The sequence below is a fragment of the Arachis stenosperma genome, chromosome 7 (assembly GCF_014773155.1).
Source record: "Arachis stenosperma cultivar V10309 chromosome 7, arast.V10309.gnm1.PFL2, whole genome shotgun sequence".
Taxonomy (NCBI): domain Eukaryota; kingdom Viridiplantae; phylum Streptophyta; class Magnoliopsida; order Fabales; family Fabaceae; genus Arachis; species Arachis stenosperma.
This window is the reverse complement of record NC_080383.1, coordinates 3,793,076-3,811,562: the sequence shown is the minus strand read 5'-3', so window position 1 is coordinate 3,811,562 and position 18,487 is coordinate 3,793,076. Positions and strand designations below refer to the sequence as shown.

At 33.4% G+C, this 18,487-nt stretch overlaps 1 protein-coding gene and 1 long non-coding RNA gene across 2 annotated transcripts; both read right to left on the bottom strand.

Moving 5' to 3' along the window:
• Window positions 1-9,202: 9,202 nt before the first annotated feature.
• Window positions 9,203-9,877, bottom strand: LOC130940672 (uncharacterized). The gene is made up of 3 exons (XR_009070356.1): window positions 9,726-9,877; window positions 9,578-9,632; window positions 9,203-9,491 (listed from the first exon to the last, which is right to left on the bottom strand). It is a non-coding gene; the product is annotated as an uncharacterized LOC130940672 (long non-coding RNA).
• Window positions 9,878-11,064: 1,187 nt separating this feature from the next.
• On the bottom strand, window positions 11,065-13,426 carry LOC130940425 (uncharacterized). Its single transcript, XM_057868556.1, has 3 exons — window positions 13,078-13,426; window positions 12,506-12,917; window positions 11,065-12,233 (listed from the first exon to the last, which is right to left on the bottom strand). Exons 1-3 carry the CDS (start codon window positions 13,255-13,257, stop codon window positions 11,065-11,067), a joined length of 1,761 nt encoding a protein of 586 aa, XP_057724539.1. The 5' UTR covers window positions 13,258-13,426.
• Window positions 13,427-18,487: the final 5,061 nt, after the last annotated feature.

Below are 18,487 nucleotides of genomic sequence, written 5' to 3'. Positions count from 1 at the left end.
CACAAAAAACCAATCCTATCTTGGTGTCTTCAACCGCAAATGCTAAAATTGGTGAGCTAAAACCATCCCAATCTCTTCAAGACCATATCTCTTTTCTAACACTTTTTGTCTTGTTACATGTGCAATCAAGATGACCAAGGCAAAGCCTGCATGGTTTTTGAATTGTGCACAAATCCCTCAAGCTTTAACATATTATTATTGCTTTACTTAATTTTTTTTGAAAAAGATATTGTGCTTAATTGTCTATTAGATAATTATTTATAGGTGTAAGTTTTTTTGCAAATATTCTAACTATACTCAATTAAACTTTCCATAATGTTTCAGGAGGGTCGGAAGCACGTGAGAAAGAAATTGCTATTTTCATATCTTACTGAGCATGTAATGTGTTGTTGTTTGATGAAAAATTTTTCTTGCAAGGTGTTGTTATTTCTCAAGGAGGTGTATTATTTACTTTGATTTGCTCTATTTTTAATATCTTATCTTGCTCAAATTTTTTACTACATATATGTTTATACCATATATGTTACTAAATAATTAGGTCGTTATTTTCAAATATACTTTGCTCCATACTCGTTAACTCGCATTTTTAAATTCACATGTTTATAACTTTATATGGTATAAAAGTATATAATCAACTATAATTTAATGTCTAGATAATGTTTGCAATTCAAAATATCAGATCTGATTCTCTATTATAAATATAAGTATAGAGAAACAAACATTGGAATATATATATATATTATCATTCAAGTGGCAGAAAATATTCATGAGTCACTTTTGAGTTATATATTTACAGAATTGTAGGTAAGTTTTGGTTGGATTGGAAAAAAGTTTAATATATTTTATATTTTAATATATATTTTATACGAATAATTAATTTGATGATTAATTTTTTTATAGAGATAATATTATTTATATACACATGTTATCGAGATAGAAAATGCTCTTTTTACTACAACTAATAAGACAATAGACCGAATTGAAATAATTAATAATAATTAACTTAAGTACTTAACTACTTTACATACTCATAGGATTTTTTTGTGTCTGTGTGAATAAATGAGTGAATATATCTTGAATAAGATAAGTGAAATTCACTATTATTATTATAAAGATATATTGAAACATAAAATGTTAAATTTGTGTCTACTTAAAAATCTTATAGATCAACACATGAATAAAGGGAAAACAATATGTTAGCATAGTGATTGGGAGATTTAAAAAGAAGTTAATTACAACAGTTAAATGTATTAGAGAATTGGTGATTGGTGTGATGCCTAAAGTTTGGTATTTAGTGTCGGTTTGAATTGATTTTTTTGGTACAATTTTTTTTTTAAATTAAGTATTTTATTCATTTTTAAATTTATTTGAATACATCTTTAAAAATAATATTTTTATTAAAAAAGCATTATTAATATTTAAAAAGTCTTTTTAAAAAAGCTATTCAAATGTAAAATAAGCTTTATCTATTAAAGAAAATCTTTAAAAAAAATGAAAAAATAAGTATTTTTTTTAAAATCAATCTAAACTAATTCTTAATTTGCTAACAAAAATTAAAAATCAATATTTAATTTAAAATATATAAAAATAAATCATTTAAATATTTAATATTTATCTTAAAGTAGAACATTAATACTAAATTAAAAACACTAAGTATAACACCCTACCGTATTTAATCTTATGCTTAAGTCACAAGACTGAGATAGTAAGGTATTACGACCTCTAAAAGTAAAAATATATATAATAATAATAAAAGAGATATTTAACTAGGAGCCTTGAAAAACGGATAAAACAAAATTGCAAAATAAAAAAAAACGCAACGCTCAGGAAACAGAATTACTTGCTTGCTAAGAAACCTAAGGGTTAAAGATATAAATAAGCGAATGGAAGAAAAGAGAGCCAAGAATACAGTGAAACTAGCTCCTGACTCAGCCTGCGAAGCCAAGACTGGCTGGAGAATATTTACATATATATACAAGTATTTCAAAATACCCAAAATACAGAAGTAAGCCCCTAACTCTCCTGTAACCTCCATGAGGAACAAAATAAACAAATTTCTTGGAGAGCAAGCTAAGTATATAATATATATATATAGAAACCCAAAATAACCCATGGACTGCTCCGCTTCAGAAATCCAGACGCCTAGCGAGAAGCCTCTCGACCTACATCTGAAAATAACAACACATTATCGGGTAAAAACCGGAGGTTCTCAGCATAATAAAGGTGCCAGGCACCTATTATTTTTCTATTTTAATTCATGTTTTGATTTATGTTTCAAGAATTGTTTTCGTTCTTTATCTTATGAATTTGTGTGGAACGGAAGTATGACCCTCTTTCTAATTGAGTTCTTATATAACTTGGAAAAGCTCTTTACTTGAACAACAGCTTGAAAACATATTCTCCTAAATTTCTAATTATCTAAACTTAACGGGATACGTGACATATAATCCTCTTATATTTGGGTAATTAGGATTTTTGTGGCATATAAACTAGAAAATTAAACTTCACCCTCTAATTGGAATTAAGTGACTAAGGAATTGGCGGTTGATGAATTGTAGAGGAGACTAGAAAGGTCTAAGGAATTAGGGTCTAGTCACATATAGTTTGCCATGAATGGAATCTTGCATGATTAAAATAGTTAATAAGAAAAGTCAATCAGGAAAATAGATATCTCTAAAATCTTAACTGTTTTCTCTCATATTTTATTCCCAACTTATTCACCTGCTTGTCTTCAAACTCTGAATTTACTGTTTAATGTTCTTTGAATACCAAAACACTCTTTTCTGCTTGTCTAACTAAGTAAATTAATCAAACATTGTTGCTTGATCCATCAATCCTCGTGGGATCGACCCTCACTCACCTGCGATATTACTTGGTACGATCCGGTGCACTTGCTGGTTAGTTTGTGGTTGTAAATTTCGCACCAAGTTTTTGGCGCCGTTGCCGGGGATTGACTGTGATTGACAACTAATGGTTGTTTGATTTCTTAGATTAGGCGTTTTTGCTTTAATTTCATTTAACTTATTTCTTTAAATTTTAAAAAAAAAATATTTTGATTTATTTTATTTAATTTTTTTTCTTTTCCTTTTCTCTTAATTCCTGAAATTAAGTTTGGTGTCCCCTTAGTTGTTTATTCTTCCTAGTTATTTTATTTAATGAGTTTAAATTTCTTTTATGTTCTTTCTTCTTTGCTTGCCTGTTTTCCACATGGTGCGTTTAATTCTGTTTGGTGTTTTGTGCTAAGGAAAAATAATGGAGAGAGATCACATGGGTTACTACTCACACCCAAGTAGTGATTCATATTATTGTGGATGGAGGAACTATCCGAATTTTGGTTGGCAAAGTCAAAACCAAAGAAACTTCAATGCTCCATGTTCCAACTATCAAGAGCCACCATCTCCCTATTCATACCAAGAACCATCCTCTTTTTGCACTTATCAAGAACCATCATCTCCTTCTTATTCATATCAAGAGCCACCATCTCCATATTCATATCAAGCACCATCAAATGTTGAGCTTCTCATGAAAGAATTCATACATGATATAAAGACGAGTGTCATAAATGTAGAGAAATATGTGCAGATGATTATCAAGAACCATGAAAAAAAACAAGAAAATTCCTTCCCAAGAGATACATTGCAAGATCCTATGGAAGAAAGTGAGAAAATCAATCAAAAGAGTTTATACTCCAGTGAATTAGAGAACTTTCCACCCTCACATATGGAAAAAGCGGAAGATGCACACCCTCACATGCCCTTGGTAAGCAATGAAGAAGAGATTAAATTAGAAGAAAGCTACCAAGAGGAAGAGGTTGAAATTGAGGAAGCTTACAAAGAGGTGGAAGAATTCAAAGAAGAACACAAAGGAGTGGAGCTTGCAAGACCTCTCCCAAAGCCATTACCATCCAATACAACATTCAAGTGGGTAAAATTTCTATCCTTAACCTTTACTTTCCCACTTGAATATGGGCTACTAGAGACGGATGGTCAACTTAGAGCTCTTTGTGGCATTAAGAGTAAGAGGAAGATGGTTAGTGGTAAGAGTTGTCAAGCAAAGTTCAATATAGTTGCATGCTCCAAATTGAAGTGCAAGGATTGATGTAGAGCTCAATTGAATGGGTCTAGAAGGTTGTTTAGATGTCTCTGTGAGAATTCAGATTGCTTGCCACCCAGTGGAAACAATAGTGATCCACAAGAAGACGGGTGCAAAAGCAGGGTTTGGGACCCTGGAATTCATTCCCACAATCAACACTCTTGGGGCCTTGTCACTTGCTTCAACTTGCTCGAAGGCGTTATGTGCCTAGTTTGGAATCCCGGTGGCCATTGAAATTACAAACATTGGTGGAGATTCCTGGATCAGTACAAGTACAAGCCACCATGACAATGAGCTCACCACATGTCCAACTTAAGGACTTTAACTAAAAGTGCTAGGTGGGAGACAACTCACTGTAGTATGATCATTCCTTTTCATTCTTAGTTTTATTTTGTTTTATTTTTATTAGTGTTCATTCATTCATTCATTCTGTATCTTCACATGCATTCTGCATTAAAAAAAAGGGATCGACGCGCCAGCGCCTAGTGCGCATCCGCATCCTTTGTGGATGCGAAATGGGTTAGATTGAACAGAGAGTGGCACGGGAGTTGGGCACGAAACGTGCCTTAGGCACAATCCCGCCCACACACACGCGTACTGAACGCGTGCGTGCCGTTTCTACTTTTGGCGACCCACGCGTCCGCGTGGATAGGGAAATCGGCGTAAAACCATGTTTTACCCGAGAGTTGTGCGTGCGCGAGGCTGGACTCACGCGACTAGCACAAACCAGAGCACGCGTCCGCGCACTGGATGCCTACGCGTCCCTTCCTTTGGCGCAATGCACGCGTCTGTGTGCTGCACGCATGCGCGTCGCTTGCGCCGCCCCAATCCCCTAGTGCGCCGTCCTATTTTCATTCTCTCCCTCCCAAATCCTAATTCTCTCTCGTTCTTTTATCCTTTTATTCTTCTTTTATCGTACTAATTATTTTTTTCCTCTCTGTTTTCAGTTCTTCATTGCTTGAGGACAAGCAAACCTTTAAGTTTGGTGTTGACGCTTTGCTTATGGCTTTTCTGTTTAGCACCAAAGGGAGATGAATGTTCTTCATGGAGGAATGAGATGGCCACCAGCATAACTGAGGTGGTTGAGTTCCTTTCATTCTATTTCTCTTTCGTTCTTATTTTGTCATCTTCTGTCTTCTGTTGTTGTGATTGCTTGCATGATCTTTAGTACTTTCAATTCTTAGATTTAGTTCATTCTATCATTTGCCTTAATGTTGAAATGTGTCTCATGTATTACCCACTGAGCTTGAAATCAAAAAAAAAAGAAAAAAAAAGAAGTGATGTATTGCATGAGAAATTGAGTTTATATTTAAGAGTAGTCTTATTTACTTAAATGTGATGGTGTTATTTGTGATTCTGAATGCATGACATGACAGTGCATATTTGAATTTGAATCAAAGAATGTTGATGTATAAGGAACAGGAATTTAGAGAACTATTATGAATTTTCTACAATAAGTGAGAGTTTAATCCTTGAAGTAAAAGAATCAGCAAAAGTGAAAAAAATATATAAAAATAAAAGCAAGGTCCAAGGCTCTGAGTATCAATGACTAGGGAGGTCAGACATGATTAAAAGCTCAAAGAGTGGTTTCCCTGGTCATATACTTGTGGTGTGATTGTGTCAAGTAATCCTTGAGACAGAACACTAAGAGTCGAGATCAATTGCATTTAACAGAGTATGCCAAAGGCTTTGAGCACCACTGTCTGGGAGTAACTGAAAGGAAAATCAGAACTTAAAGAGAGTTCCCCAGTTAAGTGCTTGTGGTGTTTTTGTATCAGTAAAACTTGAGACAAAATATTTAAAGTTACGGCTAGACTCAAGGTACAAAGCACCAAAGAAAAAAAAAGAATCAAAGGTAATTTGCTGTGTTCAAGGATTAAACTGAAATATAAAAGACTAGAGAATTCATAATATTATCCAGATTCTAATTCCAAATGACAGTAACATTCTTCTGATTCAAAGGATAATGAGATGTCAAAACTATTCAAGATTGTAGTTGTAAACCCCACTATAAGAAGAGACACGAGCTTAATCGACTTCTCACTCTCATGCAAATTCACATCCTAAGCCGATATTAGTTTTGGTTGCTTGAGGACAAGCAATAATTCAAGTTTGGTGTTGTAATGCGTGAGCATCTTTCCTATCTTTTCCTAGTGAATTTGCATTTAAATTGTTGAGTTTAATCAAGAATTAATTATCTTTCAGCCACTATGGATACTATTTTGAGTCTTGTGCAATTTTGTCTATTTTAAGTAGCATTCAGCTGGATTTGATGGAGTTTCTGTAGCAAAATAATTAAAGGAGAAAACCAGCGAGGAGCAACGCGTACGCGTACCTGACGCGTGCGCGTGGTTTGGCGATTTGCACAGCGATGCGTGCGCGTACCTGACGCGTACGCGTGACACGCGAAGAAGATCATCGACGCATACACGTAACAGACGTGTACGTGTGACATGCGCCACGTGTAAAAAACGCAGAAAAATGCTGGGGTGATTTCTGGGCTGTTTTTGACCCAATTTTCAGCCCAGAAAGCACAGATCAGAGGTTACAGAGTGAAGGAATCAAGTGGTCCCCATCCATCAATTGAAGACTTGTTGATTGCCATAATTAATTCTGATTAAAATTTGAATTTTATTTTAAAATAGGAAAAGATATTATTTAATTTTAAAAATTAGATTTTAAATTAATTAGGACTAGCTATAAAAGAAAAAAGAAACTTCTCTTCTGGGGGGATTCCATTAATTAACTTTTCATTCCACCTTAGCCCAATTTACAATTTATCTGAATCCTTATTTTCTCTCTGTACCATGAGCAACTAAACCTCCATTGTTAAGGTTAGGAGCTCTGTCTATTGTATGGATTGATACTATTATTTTTCTATTTTAATTTATGTTTTGATTTATATTTCAAGAATTGTTTTCGTTCTTTATCTTATGAATTTGGGTGGAACGGAAGTATGACCCTCTTTCTAATTGAGTTCTTGTATAACTTGGAAAAACTCTTTACTTGAACAACAGCTTGAAAACATATTCTCCTAAATTTCTAATTATCTGAACTTAACGGGATACGTGACATATAATCCTCTTATATTTGAGTAATTAGGATTTTTGTGGCATATAAACTAGAAATTAAACTTCACCCTCTAATTAGAATTAAGTGGCCAAGGAATTGACGGTTGATGAATTTTAGAGGAGACTAGAAAGGTCTAAGGAATTAGGGTCTAGTCACATATAGTTTGCCATGAATGGAATCTTGCATGATTAAAATAGTTAATAAGAAAAGTCAATCAGGAAAATAGATATCTCTAAAACCTTAACTGTTTTCTCCCATATTTTATTCCCAACTTATTCACCTGCCTGTCTTCAAACTCTGAATTTACTGTTTAATGCTCTTTGAATACCAAAATATTCTTTTCTGCTTGTCTAACTAAGTAAATTAATCAACCATTGTTGCTTGATCCATCAATCCTCGTAGGATCGACCCTCACTCACCTGAGATATTACTTGGTACGACGCGGTGCACTTGCCGGTTAGTTTGTGGTTGTAAATTCTGCACCACCTGTCCTATGGCTGTTGATATTAACTGACGGTTACGTAGCCATCCCGACATATTCTCAAGCTCAACAATACACCATGGGGAGAATTCCCAAGCTGACATGGGGAAGAGAACGCCCCCAAGCTCAATAATATCTATGGGACGAATCCCAAGCTGACATAGGGAGAAGAGACAACACCTCCAAGCTGACATGAGAGAGATAACACCCCCAAGCTCAATATTGTCCATGGGACGAATCCCAAGCTGACATGGGGAGATAACACCCCAAACTCAATATATTCAATCATTCCTCATAATTATCATTTTCATTCTCGATACTAATTCATGTCTCAATCTCATCATTCTCAATTACACTTAACTCATTGATCATACATCTTTATTATTCTTGATTAATTAATATCACCAAATCTCAATCTCTTACATTACTCTCTTACTTGCCTCATATATTTTGTAATACTTGTAGAAAGTCAATCATTCAAGCCCTAACATCATAATTCATTCCTATATACACCTCTTTCTTATACGATCCATCATTTCTAACCTTGACTTCATTCCCAAGTTATCTCTATTTCCTAACTTCAGCTAATTACTAGGCTTAATATCACATTTTATGACTAAGAGAGTGAAAATAGAGGTTTGGAGATCTGAAATTGATTTTAAAACATATAAACCAGTTTTTCAGAAAATCGGGGTCACGCGTGCGCGTGGGAGTGTAAAAAGGTAGTACGCGCGCGCATTCTCTTATCATGCGTACGCGTAGGTGAGAACATCATGTCGCGCGTACGCGTGGGTCATGCGTACGCGTGGTCATGCATGTTGGCTCATCACACGCACGCATAGGCTACTCGTGCATGCGCATATCAAAATACCATGCCACGCGTACGCGTGGGCGTACGTTGTTCAAAAAAAATTCACAGTTCACCCAGAAAGCTGCAACTCCTAGAAATTTAGTTTTTAGCACCGGATTTTCGGCGTCCATAACTTCCTCTACAGAGTTCGATTTTTTCGCAAACCTTATATCGTTTTCAAGCTTATAAAACCTTCTTTTATTTGAGACAAATTGCATTTTCATCCAAAATTTGAGAAGCAAGTTATGGACTATCAAAGTTCATCAAAAATAAAATTTCACCAAATTACATCAAACCTCCATTTTTACCCAAAATCACATTTTCTTACCAAAACCCAATTCCATTCAACTCAACACACCACAACCATCAATACAACTTACCCTCAACAATAGCATAACAATTCTTGCAACCCTATCATTTTCTTGGCTCAATAACATCTCATTTTAATCCAACTTACAAATCTTAATCACAAACTAACAATTATTCTATATACACATATTGTCACCTTCATAAAATTCTCCAACCATCACCACATTGTTATACATTATATCAATAGCAACAATATCAAACAAACGCCACTCAATCTCAACCATTTTATATATATATATATATATATATATATATATATATATATATATATATATATATATATATATATTGCTCAATTATAACCAAACACCAAGAAACATCATAAATTTACCATATTCCTCAACACATGCCCAATATCAACTTATCCATTAATATAATGAAGACTAATCATTTAACTCTTTTAACCACTTCAACTTATCCTATAATTCTCTAGCCTAAGTTTTCACAGGGCATTACATGTTAAATACGCGAAATCTAAACCATACATTGGCCGATTTTTGCGTATAACCCGAGACACCTCCACAAAGCAAGCTTTCAAGCCTTCCTTGCCACAATTCAGCGTCTCAAGTTTCCAATCAAGCCTCTAGTATATTCAATTTTTACTCCATCTCACATATACTCATACACCTAACACAATTGTCATATATACACATATCCAATTTAATTTCTAACTCACTAAATCTAAGAATTAATTAGGAGTTAATGATCCTTACCATATCCAAGTGCCAAATAAGCAAGGGTAAGCGTTTTTCCCAAGCTAATCGGGTCCTATAACACAAGAGGACCAAAATCTCAATACTCACATATCTAATTTTTGAAAAACAATAGGGGAAGAGAAACTGAATTGAGAGAGAAGCTTACCAATAAAATTAATTCAATAAAATTGTAGAGCTCAACGCGATAGACGCGTGGTCGCAAACGGTGCAACAATCGGAGTCCGGATAAGGAAGTTATGGCAAAGGGGGTGTTTGCATGAGGGTTGGAAGCTCTCCTCTTCCCCTCCCAACAATGGCAGTGTGAATGCAGAAATGAAGGGAAAGGATGCTGTATTTCCTTTAAGCGATGGGTCCGGTTGAGTCTACGGGTCCAATTTAGACCCGGTTCAATCGATTCGGCCTATCCGATTCAATTTTAGGCTAATTTTTTTAAATTTGTATCAAAATTTTCGTTTTGAAGAGCTCTATCATATTTTGATATTAGATTTATATTTTTAATTTTTCTAATTAAAATTTAATTTATTAACTAATTATTTACTAATTTTGTGAGGTTTACACCAAGAGAATTTGTGAAAAAAAGAATGGAAATATATAAATAGAATGCAAACAAATAAAAAATATAAATAATTTTTTTAAATAACTTAATTATTTTAAATAAAATATAATTGACAAGACATAATATTTGTATGACATATTGTTGAAATAATAAATGAAAATGATATTACTTTATAATATAAAATATGAATTTTTTAAAACTAAGATACTTATATAATACATAAAATTGAGAAAATTTTTAGAGCCAAAAAATAAAAAATATCTATTTAAAAAGTCATCGAAAAATAACTAAAGAAATATACTCATATTTTTTTATTGTGTTATATTTCCAATCGATAAAAATTCATTTTTGTGTCACATTATTAATGAATTGAATAAGAAAAAATTCTGTAAAATTTAACGTGTTGTACTTCTATTCGATTGAATAAGATTAAATTGATTGTGTTATACTTATAATCGACACCACTCATTTCTTAGTAATGGATTGGCATCAATCAAATAAATCAATTGAATTAAGACACAATTTCTCTAACTTTTACAAAAAGAGAACAAAAAAATTTGTTGATTCATATTAACAAAATATTTATAGAGGTCACGATTGATTAATAAAAAATTTATTTTGTAATTGTTTCTAATGGTTAATAAACATAAATGAGCCAACGAGCTATAGCTCAAATGACATAATCTCTCTATACTCATTTACAACATAAATAATAAATAATAAAATAATATATCCGTGATTATAAAATTTTGTGGGATTTTTTCTTTGTGACTAAATTTTGTGGGATTTGGTAAATAGGAGAAGAATCCAAATCCAAATTAAATTACAAGCTTAATAAATAAAACTGGAAACAAAACATCCACTCTTTTTAATAACATCTCATAACTCATATTATATAATAAGGATCTTCAAGATATTTTTTTTAACTTTACCTTGAAGATTTCCTAGTAGTCCTTGTACTCCTCTTGATGGACTCGATTCTCTGAAGCCTTATTTGCTCCCTAAACTTGGCTATGAACTCATCAGCTTTCTTATCCACGTCAGAAGAAGGTGCTGCACTTTCTTCTTCTTCCTCTTCTTCAGTCTTTGAAGCTTCTTCAACATGTGGTAGTAGATTTTCCACTTTCTCTTTCTGCATCATCCTTGCTTCTCTAGCAACATCTTCATCTTCATATTCTGAGGACTCATCATCGTCATCGTCCTCGTCATCATAATGATAATTTTCCATCATCCCCTTGTCTAGGAAGCTTTCTTCTTTCTCCTCTTCTTCTTCCTCTGCTAATTCCATTGTTGGAGCTTTTGCCTCTGGCATGAATTTGTCAGTTCTAAAAGACATTTTATCTTCATATCCCATACCTGTTTTGTTATTCTTTCTTCTTAGTTCTTGATCGTCAATTTGTTCTTTGACCTCTTTGCTCTTTGAGAAAGAACCCATGTTCTTGATTTTATTTTTATTATTATTATTATTATCAGCAATAAAAGTTCTTCTCCCTTCACTTGTGAAGCTCCTCTTCAATTCCTTATTAAAGGAACTACCACTTCCATTGAATGAAGAACCGTACCTGAATGGTTTCATAGAGACTGATTTCTGGAATATGGGCGGCGGTGGAGGCGGCGGAGGAGGACAAGACTTGCAGAACACGACCTTCCTCATCACCTTCTCAGAGTTCTTTGCAACTGACTCTGCAGATGAAACGGGACTTGTTCTTGATGAACGCGAATAAGTTTGGGACCTCATCACTGATTTTGATTCCACCTTGTTGAACTCAGATTCCTCCATTGAAGGATACTGAGCTGTTGGGATTTCAATTCCTTTCCCTGACCTTGATCTCCATGGAATTGGAGATGGAAGCACAACATTACTGTCCTTCATGTTTTCCACAATTCTTGGACTACCGGGACCTTCAAGTTCACCATTTCTAGTCTTCATTGAATTACTTGGTGAGAATCTGTTATTAGAATTTGATCTATTAAGAGACACAGAGCTTGTTGTTGTTCCATTAACAGGTTTAGCAATTTCCTCAGCATCATCAACATGTGGATCATCACATAAACGAGACTTCAAGCTTCGAACCGGCAAAAGCAGAGGCTTCTCACCTACAAAGTTAATATCATTATTAAATACAATAATTCTACTGTACGAACGAAGGTAAAGAATAATCACACCATCAACATCACAACTTGAACAGCTTAGGACATGAGATTTTCTTCAAATACAATAATTCTACTTTACGAAGGAAGCCAAGGAATAATCACAAATTTAAGAAGGTAAAAGCTGTGTTTAATCTGTTTCTAGGACAAAAAAACTCGGAATTCTCGCCTCTTTTGAGTTTCAGAAATGAATTCTTTTTTTTATCATAGCTTCTCACCAATAATTCTCGAGCCTTCACCACCTGCGAAGCTGCCACTGCCACTACCACCACCACCACCCTTGTTTTCGAAATTAGAGCGATGTTGTGCTGGTTGTTGCTGATTTGCCACAACCACCACAGGCTCCTTCCTGTAGTGTTGATTGTTCCAAGTTTGCACTTTGTTGCTGCTGGTAGTGGTGGTGGCGGTGGTGGCGCTTTCATCAGAAGAAGAAGAAGAAGGGGTTATTTCAGCTTCGTCCTCGAAAAACGAAGACACCTGAAGGAACCTCGAAACAAGCGTCTGCGCGTTATCAAACTTGGTTCCATTGTTCTCTTTCTCCACCTTCTCATCATTTTTACGGCTGAAGAGGCCATAAGAGATTGCAATACCAACAAGCAGTATGTGAAGGAGTTCCCAGTTTCTTGTTACCTACGTTGCACGTACACAAATACCAATTCTGAGTGCCAAATAAGACATATGAACACGAAGATTTTATTAATTGTATCTAAAACAAACCAGGAAGTATAAGATAGATAACAGTGTGGCATATATGAAAAACATGAATATTTAGTGCAACAAAGATGATTACCAGAGATTGGTTGATGAAGTCAGGAGCTTGTGAAGGAAACATAGGAAGGATAACGAAGAAGATTGCAACTAAGGCTGCTTTGTAGAGAAAATGGTAATAGAACTTGTTGTTGGGGTCATCTTGGTTTTTTTCTGGTGCTAGTTTTTGGTGTTTGGTGTGGATTGCATTTGCACTTGCCATTGAAGAAGGGAAGGGAAAGAATGCAAAGAAAGGAGAGAGAATATTTGAGGGAGAGATTGGAGAAGGAGGAGAGCAGACTTAGAAGCTAAGGTTGAAAAAATTAAAAAACAAAAAAGAGAAGGAAAGAACAGTCATGAAGGAGGGAATGAAGAAAAAGGGGTGAGAGCAAATCTAATGCTTTTTTTTTTATTCCTTGCCTTTACACCGTCAAAGACAAATTGTGCGTAGCCTTGCCCCCTTAATTATTCCACTCGCCTATTGATGCCTTTTTGTCTAATTTAAAAATCAGTCGGGCTAATTATATGCTAAAATCGACCATTATAAAATCAACTATTAAAATTAAAAAAAAAGATTTGTGACAAAAAAATCCGTCAAAGAAAAAAACTAATGTTATATCCTAATTAGGGGTGAGTATGGCCCGACCCGGTCCAAAGATCCGGCTTGGTCCCGAACACTTTAGAGACTAATTTGATGTGATTTCATCGGGTCTAGGGTCGGGTAAGGATCTCAAAAATAGACCCAGTCATTATTTCGGGTCGGGTCCGGACCATAGCTCAGGTCGCCCGAAATCGTCCCGTGACCCGGTCACCATACACAATAAATATTTTGTATTATTAGTGATGGATGATGGCTATTATTATGTGAAATTTAAGTATTATAAACCTTAATATTTTGTGTTATTAGTCATTATATATAAAACTATAAGTTAATATTTTATATTTAAAATGCATAAGACTTTAGACTAATGCATAATATTGTGTTATTTGTATTGATTTAAATATTTGGTGTTATTAGGCAATATTAGTATTGATTATGGTTATGCTTTAATTTTAGAGAAGAGTTGGTTCTTGTTATATTTTTCTAAGTGAATTTTACTATGTCAAATAATAGTTGGAGTCTTGGAAATTTGGATATTTTTACACTTATAAGAAAGTAATATAATGTTAACGGTCCGAAAGGATATAGGTTTTATCGAGTCTAAGGTCGGGTTCGCGTCTCAAAAATGGGTCCGGTACATATTTCTGGTCGGGAATGGGTCACATCAAACCCGGTTTCACCCGACTCATGCACACCCCTAATCCTAATGGGTTTCGTATGATAAAAGTACTCAAACTTTAAATTTTTGTTGACTTTTTAATGAAATTCTCAAATCACCCACATTCTTTATCTTTAACCTCAACTTTATCATCGTCTCTTCTTCTTCAAATCTCAAATTTTTACAAAATCGAATATGAAAGTTTGAGATTTGAAAAAGAAGAGATGGTGATGAAATTGAGATCGAAGATAAAGGGTAGAAGTAATTTGAGAAATTTTATTAAAAAGTCAACAAAAATTTCTTATACATGATAGTGCAGCATATGTATAAATAGCTTGTAGTCTTTTGGATTAGCTTAAATGAAAAGAATCACTTTTGTGTACACCTTTCTTTCATATACAATAATAATAGAGGCATATTCAAATTAGTATAGAGTTGTTGCATCTGTTTTGTTTTCTCAAGCTCTCTTCTGCTGCTATTTGTTCTTCAAGCGATTGCATACCTCTATAGCTGTCTTCAGTTTCTTGGAAAGTTTGCGATGTATTTAAATATATATAATAATATATTAAAAAAAAAGTAGTATTTAACTACAAGTTCCATCTTGGCTGCAAGTTTGTAGATCATTTGGGGAAATTTATCTGGATCTACTCATTTTCCTCACTTTTTCTCCATTTAACTATAACAAAGTAAATATACATAAGAATCAAGAAAACCATGAAACAGATCAAACAAATACTGCAGAAAATATTAGCCACTTAAGCAAAATCATATAGTACATGATACTAATTTCATGAATAAGATTTTATCATTGTTATTTTTTGTAATTTCCTACAAGCTAGGTAATTAAAGTAGGTTAAGGCGGAACCAACTTAATTAATTGCTCTAATAAGTAGTAGTGAAATATGATGATGATGATGGCGTACATAATGCTTTTAATTTGGTACAACTTGTAAGAAAAATCTTACGATGATAATAAACCTTATCATGTAATACACATTTAGTTTGGTTTGATGAACCTTTTAAATCATTTGATATGTCTGTTCAATGGGCACATAGTTTGCATGGAAACATATAAGAACACTCATGAATCTATGGCTTCTCTTTTTTGATATGAACCTTTTAAATCATTTGATATGAAAAATACTCATTCGTATATAACAATTAACAAACTGAATCTTACAAGTAATTGCTAATCACATTGTTGGTTTATCTTCTACATAATAATAATAATAATTATTATTATTATTATTATTATTTTGGTATGAATAATAATAATTATTATTATATTATTATTATACTTCAGGTGAATCCACTAGGCTTTATATAGTATATAGTATCGTTTTTCTTTTCTGGGCCAGGTATATACCATTCAAAAGGCCCAGTTGAACTTGTATGAAGATTATTTACAGAGTTTTTGGACTATCAGGCCCATTTCATTTTAAATCATTGAATACAGTAACATCTAAATACCAAAAATAGAAAGTTTTAGATGTGTGTTGTTGGGACAATTATAAATAATTCTTAAAAATTTTAAAACGAAAATATTATATTTTTATGTTTGGTTTGAAAAGTTATTTTTAAATAAATTTAATTTTAGAAAATAGAATCTGAATAACAAAATAATACTTAAATCACACGCATTCAAAAATAATCCATCCATCCATTTAGTCTTTCAAATATTTTAATTTTGATAAAATAATTTTAAATAAAAGAAAGGCACTCATTTCTCTTCGAATATCATAAAAGTTTGACAAACTTTAAACTTTCGTAATTTTTCAGGAGATAACTTTAATAAAAAAATTTAAATTGAACTTAAAACTTTTAACTTTTTGTAGGATGTTTTCTCCTATCTTCACTTTTATATTGGGGTTTTCCCTTCTCAGACTGAACTTACATTCCATTGATTCCGTCTTGCTACGGCTTATGCGCAGACCATACACTTCTAAAGCTTCTATCCATAACTCCAACTTCTTATTTAGGTCTTCCTTTGACTCTCCAATAAGGACGATATCATCGGCAAAAAGCATGCACCATGCACCATGGCACAGGCTCTTGGATGTGCTCTGTGAGTACCAAGACTAATGTGAAAATGTATGGATTTAAGGATAATCCTTGGTGTAATCCTATACAATAATGTATTAAAAAAAAAGTAGTATTTAACTACGAAGTTCCATATTGGCCGCAAGCTCGGTTGCAGATCATTTGGGGAGATTTATCTGGTCTACTCTTTTTCCTCACTTTTTTCTCCATTTAATTATAACAGAGTAAATATGCATAAGAATCAAGAAAACCAAGAAACAGATCAAACAAATACTGCAGAAAATGTTAGTAGTTGATCAGCAAGTTATCTAGTTAGTTATCAGTTATTCTGTTGTGACTAGTGTTGGAGTTAGCAAGCTGACTCACCTTTCATTTAGCATAGCTTATATATGTTGTACTTGAGACAGATAATAATTCTGATTCACAATACAAACATATTTTTCCATTTTCTGCACAACTCATCCCTAATGTTTATGTTTGCTATGATTTCAACCACTCTTACCTAAACACGAATTCTGGTGCTAAGTGCTATCATAGTAACACCATCATCATGGTTCTGACTTTGTTACTCCCTCTCTCCATGCCACTCTTATTCATTAAATTGGTGCCTTTCTGCTTATTTTTGTCATAATTGAGTTAAGACTTGTTAAGTGAGTCACCCTATTCAGCCTTGATTTCATTTCATATCTGAAACATCACTTATTTGAATGTCATTGTTATTATTATGTATCTGAATTACTTCATTGTTTTCTTTATCATTCTGTATTTGAATGGATTTATAGCACCATCTTTGAACCTCATTTTTCATTTAACATCATTTTAAAACAATGTAGAAAATGAACCTGCTACAAAATGCAGCTGCTATTGCAAGATAAAAAACACAGTTAAATTATAACTATTATGCAGACAACTACTTAAGTGGTTAAAGAAAGAAGCGTCAATGTTTTAAGTATGGGAAAAATCTTTATCAACTTTTATATAATGTGTATTATAGCACATTTATAAACTCTTACATTATAGCATTGGCCCCTTTTTTGGGTATTGGATTCAAAAAGTCGTGAAACTCACTTATCCAATTAATCTAATAGTAAATGCTTACTGGACTTGGAAATTTCAGGTCATACTCTCAGAATTCCATTTACTAGATTTCGAGCAATGCCATTGTATCAGTCAATCCTATCTTTTTCTTGGATTTTCTTATGATGTAGATTTGCTGATTAAGAAAGGAATAATTGAGAATTGGTTAGGCTACCATGTTCTTCGATCCTTAATTGCTTGATGTTAACACATATTCCACTTAATTTAATTAATGATGGATTATTATTTAATTAGTTGTCAACCAAAGAGAAATATACATTAACTATTTTTAATTAGGTCTTAACTCTTAAGCGAATTTGTTTCATTCATCGGATACACACTTTCAATTTCAAGTTTTCAAACCTGTTCTTGCATGGAATATTTTTCTACAATATATACATTGAATGACGAAATAAGGTGGAAAGTTTGTGTAATCCAATACATAAAAATATTCATGGATTAAAATGTTATAAAATTAAATTATGTTCATACTGAATGGTAAAAAAGCAAACCAAACAAAAATGAAACAAAACATAAAACATAGAGGAGGAACATTATCATGAATAAATATTATGCACCAAAACATTATCTCCCATGATAATATCCTTCAATCGAATGAGAGAAGGAACATGGTGAACTATTTGAAAATGGTCATCATACCAAGGAGTAGTCAACAAAATCCTAAACTCTTGATTTTCAGGATCATGGTAGGCAATGCAACCATGTAATCGAGATGTAGAACTTGCAGAATACTGGAAAATAGGAGTCCAAGATTCTCCAACTCCATATCTTTCCATCCTCCACATTGTGCCAAGCAGCTCATTAGAATATAACAAGCAAAGAGAATCCCTGAATTCAAATACGATGACTTTTGTATCTGGATCCATGGGCGCCATAGAGAAGGTTTGAAACTTCTCCGTGTCGAAATTGAAGGCCCATATCGAGACATTTCCATCAACATCTAAACCAATCCAATGAAGCGCCCCATTTTAATTAGTACCAGTCTCATACAAATTTATCAAATTCTTGGGATAATCTATCTCAATATTTATCCATGTCGATGTTCCAACTGTGTGC

Coding starts and splice junctions, on each gene's coding strand:
- LOC130940425 (XM_057868556.1), bottom strand. CDS start 13,257: ATGGCAAGTGCAAATGCAATCCACACCAAACACCAAAAACTAGCACCA. Junction 12,918..13,077: donor ACTTCATCAACCAATCTCTG/GTAATCATCTTT, acceptor CGTGCAACGTAG/GTAACAAGAAACTGGGAACT. Junction 12,234..12,505: donor TGAAGGCTCGAGAATTATTG/GTGAGAAGCTAT, acceptor TTAACTTTGTAG/GTGAGAAGCCTCTGCTTTTG.